Genomic DNA, 14,385 nt, shown 5'->3' on the forward strand with positions numbered 1-14,385 from the left:
TATTTTAATTGGAAGGATGTTATTGAACACTGAAACATATATTTTAATTTCAAACAACTTTTCTTAATAACAATTTTCGATATTGTGAATTATAAAGGTACTTTACTCTTGAGTGAAATTCATATATTTTGACATACCTCGTATAAAATTAATAAAATTTTATATTTGATGGTTGCATCTTAGATTATATACGATGCAGAGTATTTTATAAAGAATAACTTTTTTTTCGTAAGACTGATAATAAAAAAGTTATCAATAGGTTCCAAGTTACCCAGACATACTGTATAAGAACTAAAAAAATTTTTTTTGTTGAACATGTATTATTGTTGAAGCTTATTATTAAATGTATTTTAGGTAAGTTTTACAGAAAAAAGTTTTGATCACTTTGTATAAACATTTTTTTAGCTGGTAATTTTCGGTTTTTGTATTACATTTTTGTTATCCTTCTAAATTTTTTTGTTGAACATTTATTATTGTTAAAGCTTATTATTAAATGTATTTTAGGTAAGTTTTACAGAAAAAAGTTTTGATCACTTTGTATAAACATTTTTCAGCTGGTAATTTTCGGTTTTTGTATTAGGTACATTTTTGTTATCCTTCTTAATTTTCTTAAAAAGAAATAGTTTATTTCATTTCTAAAGTAAAATAATTTAGTGCATTTTAAATACTACATACTAGTCTTAAAAAAACACCTACAAAACTGTAATACATCTGTTCAAACTTGAGTAATACCGTCTTAAAGTGGTGTTAATTCTGTAAAACTGTGAGATTTTCAAAAATTACATTATTTGAGACGTCGTCGTATCATTTGAATTAAATTTTTGAGATTTTTTTTGAATAAAACAGAGTTTAGTAAGATGTTTGAAAGGTAAGTTGTGCAAAATTTAGAGTTTTATAAGAAAAATTGTATTAGTTACACATTTTAAAATCATTTTTAAACAAAATTCATGTAAGTCTCACTTTCAGTCCACACCGTACTTATGCCCATATATTTTATTTCTTTTTATTATAACCATAAGATAGTTTAATTATTCTTCTTTCATGTCCAATTTGTAAAATTTCATTTGATCGATTAGTTAAAGAATTACATACATTAAAATAACTCAACCGTGCACTTCGCCGTACGCTAGTTTACAGTGCGCCAACGTTTATGAGAAGGGTGACTTTAGCGTTAATAATAAAAAAATATAGAAGCTACCGATTTAATTTTAGAACAATATTTATATAAGGTTTTTTTGTAAAGTTTTCTGAATTTTGCAATGGTCAAGTTAGTTTTTTTCTAAAATTTATATTTTCGGAGTTATTTTAAAAAAATCTAATTTCCCAGTTCATTTGTTTAATAAAAAATGAAGCATCCACTTCTCGAGAAGAACTTTTTGATATGTTGTTTATTAAACATTTTTTAATGAAATTACAAAAAGTTCTATCTTGTTTGATTTTTTCCGAAGTGAAAATCTATATGCACTCCCCTAATGATGTAATCTTTTCAATTTTAAATCGTCTGTAATATAAAAGTTTAAATTCAGCGTTTTTAGACATATTTTAAATGCATATTTGTTACTAAAACTTAAAATCGAAATTTAAAGTTATAGGTTTTGAAGATTAGGCTCTAACAATGGAAAATCCACAGTGAAGTTTCACGAAAATATTAAAAAAACGGCAAAAATCGCACAATATTTATTTATTTAACAGCTTTATAAAAACTGACTTTATTTGCTTCAAAATACAAAAATTACATACAAAAGCTACTCTTCACCCTCAAAGCGCATTTTTATTTTTGTCGATACCAATCAAAAAATACCGAATTTAATTTTTACCGTCAAGTTGATATAATTGATAGTAGTTTTTATACATCGTCCCTGCTATTTCCAACTATCGAATGTGAAAAGTGGTACTTTTCAGGAGAGCAAAATAACTATTTTTTAGAGACTAAATCAGCGCATTGACAAATGAGAAAATTTTTATATTTTTTGTTTATAATGTTTATTCCTTGTTAGATTGATAACAAATTTGAACTGCTTATCATTTTTTTCTTTCCAAAAAATCACATTCGTTACTTTGCTTTTTGTATTAATCAAAGATTTGTTTCGGTCCGATGCGATGTTTCAAAGTAGCGAATGTATAATAACGAATAATTAGTTATAATGAAATAATGAAAATCCGTTAAAATGAAATCATTAACTGCCTCACAAGAATTTCTTGGAAGAGATACTGAAACAAAATTCGCACAAATTCTAAACACGTGCATTTTGTTCTTCTCAACAGTTTAGCATTTTCGACAGTTTACAGATTATGATTGAATAACTGTTGAATAAATTACAACACAAACTAACAATGTGACACATTCGACATTTAGCGTTGTACAAATATACCTTTAGTTATATTTATACAAAACAAAAGTATCGAATATACCATTTTCGTCAGTTTGCAGTCAAACCAAATGGAAAATTGTTCATATTCGATAGTTTAAACAGCATATTTCCCGCACTCCTAATCAAGCTACAATAACGTGAATTTGCCACAAGATGTATCACGTATAATGCGAGGACAAGGTATTGAATCTGAAAAACCCGATTTTTCACATTCGATAGTTGGAAATGGTAGGGACGACATAATATTTACAAATGCTGATATTGCTGTTCCAGTACGTCGCAATTAGTGTTGTTGTTGTTGCAAAAAAGAGTCCAGAATCTTCAATGCTGAGAGGCGGTAGCCTCCTATTGAATTCGCGTAATAGAATATACTGGATAGTAGCAGTCATTGTACTGTAACTCTCGCGTAACTGACATTCAAAATCGCCAGTAGCTGTTTCCATTGTTAAAATAAAATTTTTTATTCAGAACGATCTCAGCTAAATTTTTTGTTTGAAACATTTTTTACGGCGTACAGATTCTTGGTAAATCTATGTTTCTCATTTCCTCTCTCTCAAACTAAGGCGATTTAGGAGAAAACCCAGGAAAGGTACACTTTTTGTATCTTTTTTGGGATCCCAAAATTGATATTTTCAGGAAAATTCAGCTTGCTTGTAAGATTTTTAGAAATTCAGTGGTATTTTCGTCTCTGACGATTGGAGTAATCCGTATTCCGTATTCTCTATTTTTGGTATTACTAGCAAATTATTCTACAGTCGAAAGTTTTTAGTACCATTGTGCTACTAAATAACAACATAATTTTCCATCAATCAATTTTTTTTCTGAATGTACAATAATTATGGATTATATTATATTCGTAGTGATTTTTCTTATTGAACTAGTTTTTGAATATTACATTTTTGTATATTAATAAATCGTTTAATAATAATAATTGAAATATATGCTTACCCTAAGTTACATTTTCTTGAATTTCAGAAACCTCCAAAACTCGAAGATCTCAAATCCGACGAAGAATTCCTGACAGCTTCCGACACGACTCTTCAACACTCGCGCTCATCCTCGTACAATACCGCTTCGGAATGCGAACATCGCTACTCGCCATGGTGGGAACACGGCAAAGAAGATATCGGGAAAGATATCGCCAAGGAAAAGATGGTCTTGGCAGTAGGACTTCCGGAACTACCACTCGCGAAAGAAGTTCTCAAGCCCTCTCCAGAGGTTCCTCCTGGAAAAGTCGTTAGGGAGGTTACCGAAACGACTCATTTAAAGGTAATATATTCTTTTTTTAAATCTGTTTTGCAAATTAGTATAATAGACTATCTAAAATTGTATTCTGGTAGGATCTCCAGTGTATATACCTTCCAATAACAAATCATTTAAAATATTGCTTGACATTGCCCTATTTATTCTGTAGAAGCAGTAGCTATTAGGAAAGCTCTGACTTTACTAGAGCACGAAAATTTGCAAGATGATTGATCCTCTCAGACCGTAAGTTAGTTCTTAGTGGACTTATACTGAGTTAAATCACAAGATATGTGAGCTGATACGTGATATTAAACAAAAAGTAAGGGATCAAAGGTAATGAAATAGTAGACGAGCTTGCTAAGGATTCTACTCATTCTGGTATACAAAAATATATTTACACAGTAACAGATCTATTCAAATTTTATAGTCAAAAAATAAATAATTGATGGATTCGACCGTTACTTGATGGAAGTTCATTTTATCTAACAATAAAACACGAAAACGTTTGTTTTCTATACTTCCACAAAATTTATTATAACTAAGTGACTACAGCTGTTTCGGCGGAGTGCCTTTCTCAAGTGAAATAGTTTACAATGTGTTTGCCTTTTTAAGTCTTCAACTGAAGAGGTTGAGGAGTGGGGAGCTGTTTGTCTCGAGTTGGTCATTCAGAATTATATCTGTATTTTTCAGTTTATTAATTTCCATAGATTCTAAAAAAGATAGCTTAAGGCCTTTATTGTGCGTATGTAGAAGTGTCTGTTTTTCTATTGTTGAATGCCCTTTTGTGTTCTGCTATCCGTTTGTCAAAAGTTCTGCCAGTTTGACCGATGTACGTTTTCGGACAGTCACCACAAGTTAGTTTGTACACACCACTCTGTAGTTGCTTTCTCTAAGAACAATAAAAGTCGAAAGAGAAAGCAACTACAGAGTGGTGTGTACAAACTAACTTGTGGTGACTGTCCGAAAACGTACATCGGTCAAACTGGCAGAACTTTTGACAAACGGATAGCAGAACACAAAAGGGCATTCAACAATAGAAAAACAGACACTTCTACATACGCACTTCACCTTCTAGATCATAATCATTCTTTCAATGAAGAGTTTCAAATTCTACATATTCAAAATAAAGGCCTTAAGCTATCTTTTTTAGAATCTATGGAAATTAATAAACTGAAAAATACAGATATAATTCTGAATGACCAACTCGAGACAAACAGCTCCCCACTCCTCAACCTCTTCAGTTGAAGACTTAAAAAGGCAAACACATTGTAAACTATTTCACTTGAGAAAGGCACTCCGCCGAAACAGCTGTAGTCACTTAGTTATAATAAATTTTGTGGAAGTATAGAAAACAAACGTTTTCGTGTTTTATTGTTAGACAAAAAATAAATGTTAACTGGCAAAATAGATGGAAAATATTAATGAATAAAGATTGATCTTACGTTACCATACTTAACAGAATTATCACACATATTCCTTTATAACATTATCCAAATGATCAGCACCAATATCACAAGATTAAAAATTAGTCACGGTGCGTGCTGTTCCTGCTCACCAGACTAGATTAAACATTATAAAATCAGGAAAGTGCTCATGCGATAATATTTCCAGTGTGGCATTAATCACATCTATATTTGCATATATTAAAAATAAAGCATTTCTGTTTGTTCTAATGTTCTTCCTGTAAAAATAGATGAATAAGCAATGTAAAAAATTAAAGATGGGAGATAGACACTAATAGAATACAGACTACGTCCCAAAAATGGGATGAGCACGTAAAAGAAATGGAAGAACTAGTACAGAACATGAAGGAAATAAGGCTGCTATACTGGATATTAAGGAATGATAGAAAACCAATCCCACCACTCTACGGTGAAAATGGAAGCATGTACTTCGTGGAAGAAACAGCAGAGGTGATGATGAGGACTCTTGAGACAGAGTGTACATCCAATTATCACCGAGATCAGATATTGAGTTTATCGAAGAAGTGGAAGAACCACAGAAATGCCTGAAGACTAAGACTGCATAATTACCTTAACATATCCAACGGAAAAAAAGCGACCGAAAGTCAGCAAAATGGCAGAAAGAGTCCTACAAACCAGACCCCAGAGGCAGGTCAACTTGGGATAATTTCTGAAGCACAATTTGCGTTCAAATGACATAATATGAATACAGTGGGTCCATGACCAGACTACTCACCCCGTATTTTAGGGTTCTAATATAACAACCCACGTGCTCCGTGGAAGGTCATATAATGCCTTAGAGCAGATCCCTAGGGATTTTATCCATACTTTGGATTTAATATTTAATATTCCAATGTGAGATATTTAGTCGATATTTAAAAGGTTCTAACCGATGGATTTTTGGTGTCTTAGCATGTAAAGCCTGTAAGAACACTGATGATGCTCTTTTTAGAGAGCGTTATGAAAACGTTCCGTTATATTTGTAGCCATTTTTGGGTTTTTTTAATAAATATACTTTTTACGAAGAAAATTTTTCGTCAAATTTTTTTCACAAAAAAAGATGAATCTGGTGGTTTTTCTAGTGACATTATTGAGGGTGAATCTGTCTTTTGAGCTTACTCCTCCTAGTTTAAAACCGTGCACTTATAGTAAAAAATAATAGGATGTGGTACTTACTTACTTTCCGTGTCCGGAACACCAACAACTTTAAATTCTGTATTTCCAATGGTTGACCACATAGATAACCCTGTCATTTGCTATAATTAAGTCTTCTTCTGTACAAGTCTCTCTCATCTCTGTGCATGATAGTAGATGCCGACTGGTCTGAACCGCGCCACAGTCGCAGGTATCGTCCTCCTGGTATCCCCATTTTTTCAGGTTACTAGCACAACGTGAAACGCCGGTTCTTAGTCTGTTTAGCGCTTTCCAAGTCGGATACGGTAAATTGTGTCCAGCAGCCATTTCCTCTGAGGGAGGAAAATGTGTCGCGGTAGCTGACGCTTGCCATAGGTGTATTCGGCGCGTCTTTGCGTGAGCAGAGTTTGCCCATACTGGTACTCCAAACTCCGCGGCCGAAAAACATAATGCTAAGGCAGAAGTGCGGAGAGTGTGTGGTTGTGCTCCCCATTTTGTATTAGTTAGCTTGCGGATGATATTATTTCGGGCACTTACTTTCTTCTTGACATCTTGACAGTGGTATCGGTAAGACAGAGTTCTATCCAGACGGACGCCAAGGTATTTTGGCGTCTCGTTGTGTTCCAGCATCTGACCACGCCATTCCACCTCCAGCAGCCTTCGGGCATGCTTGTTTCTAAGTTGGAAAGCACATACCTGAGTTTTTGTGGGATTGGGTTTCAGATGGTTTTTATCGTAGTATAGAGCTAAGTCTCCCAGTGCATCTGTCAGTTTCACTTCGACTTCATTGAAGGTTCTTCCCTGAGTTGCCACAGCTGTATCATCAGCGTAAATAAATTGCCTTGTTTGTTGGTGTATGGGTTGGTCGTTGGTGTATATGTTGTATAGAATATGATAATATGTAGATAATTTCAGGTTATTAAAAATAATAATTATTTTCAGGTTCAACAGTCGCACAGCCTCGGTGTCGCGTCGTTCGTGTTAACTTCGGAAACCGTACGGGACAACAAACCAGGAGAAGCCACGAGGAGAGAAGAAGTGATTAAAGTAACTAGTGACGACGGGAAAGAGACAATTATACCTATACATATCGAGAATCGGGTGCAACTTGACGGGCAAGAGTTAGAAAGAAGGCTAAAGGAGGTAGGTAGGTGTGATGGTGAAGCATGGAAGAGTTATCATAATGTTACTAAACAAGCTATTAAAGGGTTTATTTAAGAACATGTGTTTTGTTTTGCGTTATTGCACTTTTAAGTAGTTAGCAGCGTGTCCCAGCAAATGATACAGGGTGTCCAGAAAATCCCGTGACAAGCGAAGAGCGGAGATTCCTCAGATAATTTTTAAGACAATTTAACCCAATTCACTTAGTCCGAAAATGGAAAGCTAGAGCTAGACCCCTTTGAATATGGCGTCTTGTAATTAGTTTTTTAAGCACTCACCTCCTGAACTTTTCTATTTAGAAAAACGAAAATTGGTACGCTTATTATTTATTTTCCAGAGATGAATTGATTCTTAAATTGTAAGGAATTTTAATACCAAAAGATATTCTTGTTTTAGGTCGCCATTAATGGTTAAATATTAAGGTACGTATCCATACGTGGGTGCTCCTTGCTCGGTGTAACAGCTCCACATAGTGGATACGTTGGTGCTCGCCGCTCGGGGCTCACCCCCTTTGATTTAACCGGTTTGCGGTTTATATGTAGGGGAGCGCATGCCGTATCCATTTGAGCAGCTACACCGAGCACGGAGGACCCACGTATGGATACGTACCTTTAGGTACCCACTTATTTTTCTCGTCGAAGTTGGCTTGGACAATCCAAAATAGGTAATTTTATAAATTTTTTTTTGTTTCAATAAATGCAGCACATATTTCATAATTCTGCATATCGAGTTTTCTGCATATCGATAAAAATTGCGTCGTGCTTGAGATATTCTCCCGTATACCATTTTATGAATCGATATAGTATTGATTCTATTTTTAAAAATTGTGGCATAAGGGTTAATGGTAGAATAGATTGGAAGAATTTGAAAAGTGGACATATCGAAGAATGCTGAGAATCAGATATAAACTCCTTAAATTAATAATGCAGGGTAGAAGCATAGGTAGAAGAAAAATGTCCTGGCTGGGAAATCTCAGAGAAGGGTTTTGATGCAGCTCAACTGAACTATTTCGGCTTGTACTGTCAAAAGTTATAATAGCAATGATGATTGCCAACCTTCGTCGCGGAGATGGCACGTAAAGAAGAAGGTTAATGGTGCTCTAAAGATATTCATTAAACCTTAACATGTAATATTAATAGTCCAGTTACTTGGCTAGCAAAGTCGCCAGATTTAAATCCTTGCAATTGTTGTATTTGGAGATACATAAAGCATTATGTGCTTTTTCCTTTCCGATACAAAATAACTTTGGAATTTTTGCAAAAATTCGCCATTCTGTAAGCAAAAGGACAAAAATATGCATACCGACTAATGGTCATCATATTGAGCATATTTTTTAACTATCTACCTTTGATATTTGCTCCATTTTTGCTAGTTTTGCTCCATCGCAATAAATACTTTAAAAACCTTTAGATAACATTTTGTTTTAATTTAATTTTTTGCTTCTTTTCCCAACCTGTTTTTTACGAATTGTGTGATGCATTTATTAAAACAAAAGATAATTTATAAAATTCATTATTTTCGATTGTCTAAGCCATCTTCGACGCCAAAGGTAAGTAGGTACCTACCTAATAATTTAACTTTCATAACAAAAAACGAAATATTTTCAAATCGATTGTTCAAGAAAACGATGTATCCTACCGACTTCTTTATTACTAAAATGTATCAGAGTATCATAGTATCAGAAATGCTTAAAATTTAAAGACAAAACAGTTATGCGTTAAAGGAACCGTTGACCTACTCAAAACGGACGCCTTTGAAAACCGGACAACCGGAAATTTTAAATTGAAGGAATCGATTCATTTCTGAAATATTAATATTCGTACCAGTTTTCGTTTTTCTAAAAAGAAGCGTTCTGAAGATATTTAAAAAACTAATTACAATGCGCCTTCTCCAAAGAGCTCTAGCGCCCGTAGGAAGCATATTCAAACTAAGTGAATTGGGTTAAATTGTCTTAGAATTATCTGAGGAATCTCAGGTCTTCGTTTGTCAAGAGAGTTTCTGGACATCCTGTATAGTGAACATGAAAATTCAAAAATATTTTATCCCGAGAGCAGTCGCGCTCACTTCTGTCACGTAAGCCGTCGCGAGTAGAGAAAAAATCTAACAAATACAATGTAAATACGAATTTAAAACAAATTTCTATTTTATAATATTTGTATTTATTTGTTATGTTAAAAATATCTATTTCTAACAATTTTAAAGAGAATTGGTTTTCCCCAAAGCCATAACTTCCACAAAAAAAAATAAAAAAATTAAAAAAAATTCTCACGTACTACTACAATCTTCCTTGAGGCACTTACTAGTGGAAAGTTAGGTTGCAAAATTATTCATCAAGTTATCACGGAAAAGGATAAAATGTTACGATTTTTTCTAACGGCGCGACTGCTCCCGGGTTATTTCCAAGTAGTTTAGAAACTGTCTCAGTAAATTATACATGATCATAGAAATAACTGGACGTACAAAGGACAGACATAAGAGTAATAGCTATTTGTATAACAAGGGAGGAAAGTGCTACTTTTCCTCCCGAGAATGAAGTTTACTGCCCGACGCGTAGCGGAGGGCAGTAATCATTCAAGGGAGGAAAAGGCACTTTACTCCCATGTTATACATATGGTTTTTCCACCTTCCTCAAATAACAAGTCATTTTTTCATTTTTACTTAATTTATTTATGTAACTAACCAACAAAATTTATTAGAACTAAAACTAACAAGTACGTACAATATAACTGTCAACTGTCAAATATAAGTCAAATTAATAATGTAAACATTGTTAAATCAAAATAACAATTTACTGTTTTTTACCATTCTGCAAAATACAGAGTGTTTTATAAAGAAACGTTAAAATGTATAGAAACTTACGTAATAGAAAATAGATATTGTACAGGGCGTCAATAAGTTACATTTCATGAATGAAATACCATGACGTCACTTTTACTTTTCCTCCCTAGGGAGGAAAAATATTTTCCTCCCTAGGGAGGAAAAGTACAACTTTGCTCCCTACAATCAGGTCCGGAAAAGTATACTTTCGGTAGAGGTAGGTGGAAAAATACATTACATTGTGGTGAAACAAAAATGTATAAATATACACTTTTTAAAAATATAGTTTTAATTTATTTATTTTATATTATATTAATGAATTTTCATCAAGTAAATATCTTCTCATTTCTATACTCAGGATCTGTCCTTTGTCATTTTAGATTATCGGAGGAAGTGACTGTTAGAAAATAAGTGGTTAAAACAAAAAACAGTTAAAATATGTTGGTGCCATTGCTCGGTGTTTTAAAGATAATTTTTTAATGTGCTATACTTAGTGTGACCAACTCCAATTCAGTCGAATCCGGGACAAGGCTGAAAAAAATATCTGAAATCCGGGACTTTTCAATTAAAATCGGGCCATTTATTTTTCAGAAGTCGATAATTAAAATACAGAAACGAAAAAAAGTCCACCGTCCACCGAAATAAAATGCATGCGTTTTGGATGTGGTATTAGAATTAAACTCTAGAAATTGTCGACTTTTTTTCGTCCCACCAATTCAATTTGATGTGAATTAGAAGAATAACGTATTCAAAATTTCAAAATAGAATTTTACCAAAACGTTGAAAATTCGGATGGCCCGGAAGCCTTGTCCGGGACGCCGGGACACGACTTCGAAATTCGGGGCATGTCCCGGATTTTTCGGGCTAGTTGGTCACACTAGCTATACTATACAGAGTGGGCCGAAAGTCTAGAAACATCTAATTGTCTCTTAAAGGAATGGTTCGAATTATAAAGAAACAGGATATACCTATTTTGCAATAAAAAGATTTGACATTTGATGTTTGCAACGTTGCCAAAGTTACCATTTATCTGATATCATTAGTTACTTTGGATTTTTCAAATAAAACATCCTGTATATTGTGTAACTTTACTGAAATGGCCACTTCAATAACATTTCAACATTATACAATACTTTCGATGTTATGTAGCCAGAAAAATCTTGAAAACATAAAACAAGAACCTAGAAACGCCTAATCGTCTCAGTATTTTTTCATTTGTGTCCTCTATATTACATGTCGTTTCTGCCGCGTAAGTATGTCATTATTGGTGTGATGACTGTTGTATAAATTTTGCCATTTTTGTCTCGATATTTTTATTTCTTCATGAACTATGGCATGAAACATTGGATGAAAATGGGGAGGCACTAGTAGAATGGTCCGAAGAGCAAAACACATACCTAGTTTTTTTTGATGCCAAAGACAGAGGAACATTTAAATCAGCTGCATGGAGAAAAGAATATAACCCAGACCTATGTTTTGTCTCAAAAGATACCAATGACAGACCACTAACAACTGCGAGAAGTGTCCTTGCAGACTTCCCACATACTCAACATCATCCGGTGCTTATCACCATCGGAATATCAATTCCAATAATTAGATCATATCCTCGACCCAGGTGGAATCTTAGAAAAGCAAACTGGAAGAAGTTCTCTGAACAACTAGACCGGACCTTGAGCTGGGTCCCTCCAACCAGCAAACATTATGAGAGGTTTGTGGGCGCAGTAATAAGCACTTCCAAGAAAACCATCCCTAGGGGGTATCGCAAAGAATATGTGCCTGGATGGACTGAAACATGTGAAGACTTATACATGAAGTTTCTCGAAAGTGGTGACCGAGAAATAGCCGATGAGCTTTTACACAACATCGATACAGCTAGACGCCAAAAATGGATAAAGACTGTCGAAAACCTTGACTTCAAAAAATCAAGCCGGCAGGCATGGTCCTTGTTGCGGAAAATTGGAGGAGCTAACCAGCTGGAATCCAGAGAGTCTAAAATGTCTCCTAACAAGGTTGCCTCCCATATAGTATCTCTATCCAGAGCTCCACGAGATCGAACACATACTACCAACGTGAAAAGAGACTTAAGGGCATTAAAACAAATGAACAGAACGAACTCCGAATATTCAGCAAGAATACTTATTTCTGAAATCACACATGCGCTGAAAGAAATGAAATCAGGTAAAGCACCTGGCTTTGATGGTATCCATCCAGAGTTCTTGATACACGAAACAGTGGCTTGCAATGTTCTTTAATGATATACTTCAGTCAGGTAACATTCCTTTCTCACTTAAGCGAACAAAGATAATTGCAATTCCGAAACCGGGCAAATCAAACGATAAGCCAGAAAACTACCGCCCCATAGCTCTACTCAGCATGGTATATAAACTATTAGAAAAGCTTTTCCTCAACAGAATTAGTCACAGGATACTAGAAAATGTCCCCATTGAACAAGCTGGCTTCCGCCCTCATCGAAGCTGTACGGACCAAGTGCTGTCATTAACAACTTTTATAGAAGCTAGTTTTCAAAAGAAACAAAAGACAGCAACAGTATTTATAGATCTAACAGCAGCATATGATACTGTTTGGAGACAGGGATTAATATATAAACTGGCCCGCATTATCCCCTGCAGAAAGATAATTAACCTCATTGACAACATGCTGACCAACAGAGCCTTCCAGGTTATAATGGGAAAGGAGACGAGTAGACAGATGAAACTTAACAATGGTCTTCCACAGGGTTCTGTCCTTGCCCCTTTACTTTTCAGCCTCTATATTGCTGACATGCCTGAAACCGAATCTCGGAAGTTTGGATATGCTGACGACTGGACCCTTGCAACAAGCCACCAATCTTTAGAAACTACAGAAATCACTCTCACGAATGACTTATCCATCCTCAGCGAATACCTTAAGAAATGGAGACTACAGCCAAGTACTACAAAAACTGAAGTATCAGCTTTTCATCTAAACAACAAGTTGGCAAACAGAGAATTGCGAGTGTATTTTAATAACAAGCTGTTAAAACACAATAAATACCCGAAATACCTTGGGGTTACTCTAGACAGAACGCTCACATTCAGAGAACACCTGACGAAAACAGCAGCAAAATTGAAAACACGCAACAATATAATACAGAAACTCTGCGGCACTACATGGGGGTCCACAGCATCAACATTAAGATCCTCTGCTCTTGGCCTGATATATCCGGTGGCAGAATACTGTGCTCCAGTGTGGCTAAATAGCAGGCATACCCACCTGGTCGACACCCAACTAAACCGTACTATGCGTATGATAACAGGCACAATTAAGCCCACCCCTACAATGTGGCTACCTACCCTTAGTGATATAGCACCACCCAACCTACGCCGCGAACATGCATTGGTTAAAGAATATAACAAAATAATGGACAGTCGCCAGCTTCTAGTCCACAACGACATCCCCGATATTCTTGGAAACCGTCTCCGATCCAGGTTACCCCCTCTACAATCTGCTCAAGCGCTGCAGCAATCCAACTTTGACTTAAATACCCGATGGAGAGAAGATTGGGAAAGTAGGACAGATCCGCATTACCATAGTCTACCGGACATCATAGGGAAACCTGGCGAATTTGAACGTCCCCGTAAGATTTGGGCAGCCCTTAATCGAATTCGAACAAACTGTGGAAGATGCGCCGACTCCCTCCACAGATGGGGTAAACTCCCCTCGCCTTCTTGTGACTGCGGCGCTGCAAGACAGACGATCAGTCACATTGTTCAGGACTGCCCACGCAGAGCATACACAGGCGACCCTATAGACTTTGTAATGGCAACCGAAGGGTCAATCGAATATATAAAAAAATTGGACATCTGTTTGTGATGCATTGTATAATGCATAAATCTAAATATATTCTGTGATATACTTAAGCCATACGCTAAATAAAATAAATAAATATTTCTTCATATTGTTTTATTCAGGCGACGCAACCTGCGGCTCTGTTCAAATACCTGTACCCCCTGTTTGGTACCTTTTTGAATCCTACCTTATAGACAGGAGACTGGTTTGAGATAGTATCGTTGAACAAGTTGGCTTTTTTACTATAAGATCTTTTTCTATCGCCGTATCCTCTCAACCACTCATCTTCGCATATCGCTCTTTTCTATTAAAAATCAGCTTTATTGTAGAGGTTTTGAAAACACATAGAACAACTGCCACCTTCA

The 14,385-nt window shown here is 35.2% G+C and overlaps 1 protein-coding gene across 7 annotated transcripts in view; it reads left to right on the forward strand.

Moving 5' to 3' along the window:
- The window catches only part of LOC114338523 (titin), a 751,244-nt gene that overhangs the window by 191,275 nt on the left and 545,584 nt on the right, over nucleotides 1-14,385 (forward strand). For all 7 annotated transcript variants that reach the window (XM_050662823.1, XM_050662825.1, XM_050662826.1 and 4 more), the window contains 2 exons: nucleotides 3,348-3,641; nucleotides 7,157-7,357. In XM_050662823.1, the coding sequence (XP_050518780.1) occupies nucleotides 3,348-3,641; nucleotides 7,157-7,357 (495 nt within the window). The remainder of the gene's footprint in view (nucleotides 1-3,347; nucleotides 3,642-7,156; nucleotides 7,358-14,385) is intronic.

This window comes from Diabrotica virgifera, chromosome 9 (genome assembly GCF_917563875.1).
Source record: "Diabrotica virgifera virgifera chromosome 9, PGI_DIABVI_V3a".
In the NCBI taxonomy this organism is placed as follows: domain Eukaryota; kingdom Metazoa; phylum Arthropoda; class Insecta; order Coleoptera; family Chrysomelidae; genus Diabrotica; species Diabrotica virgifera.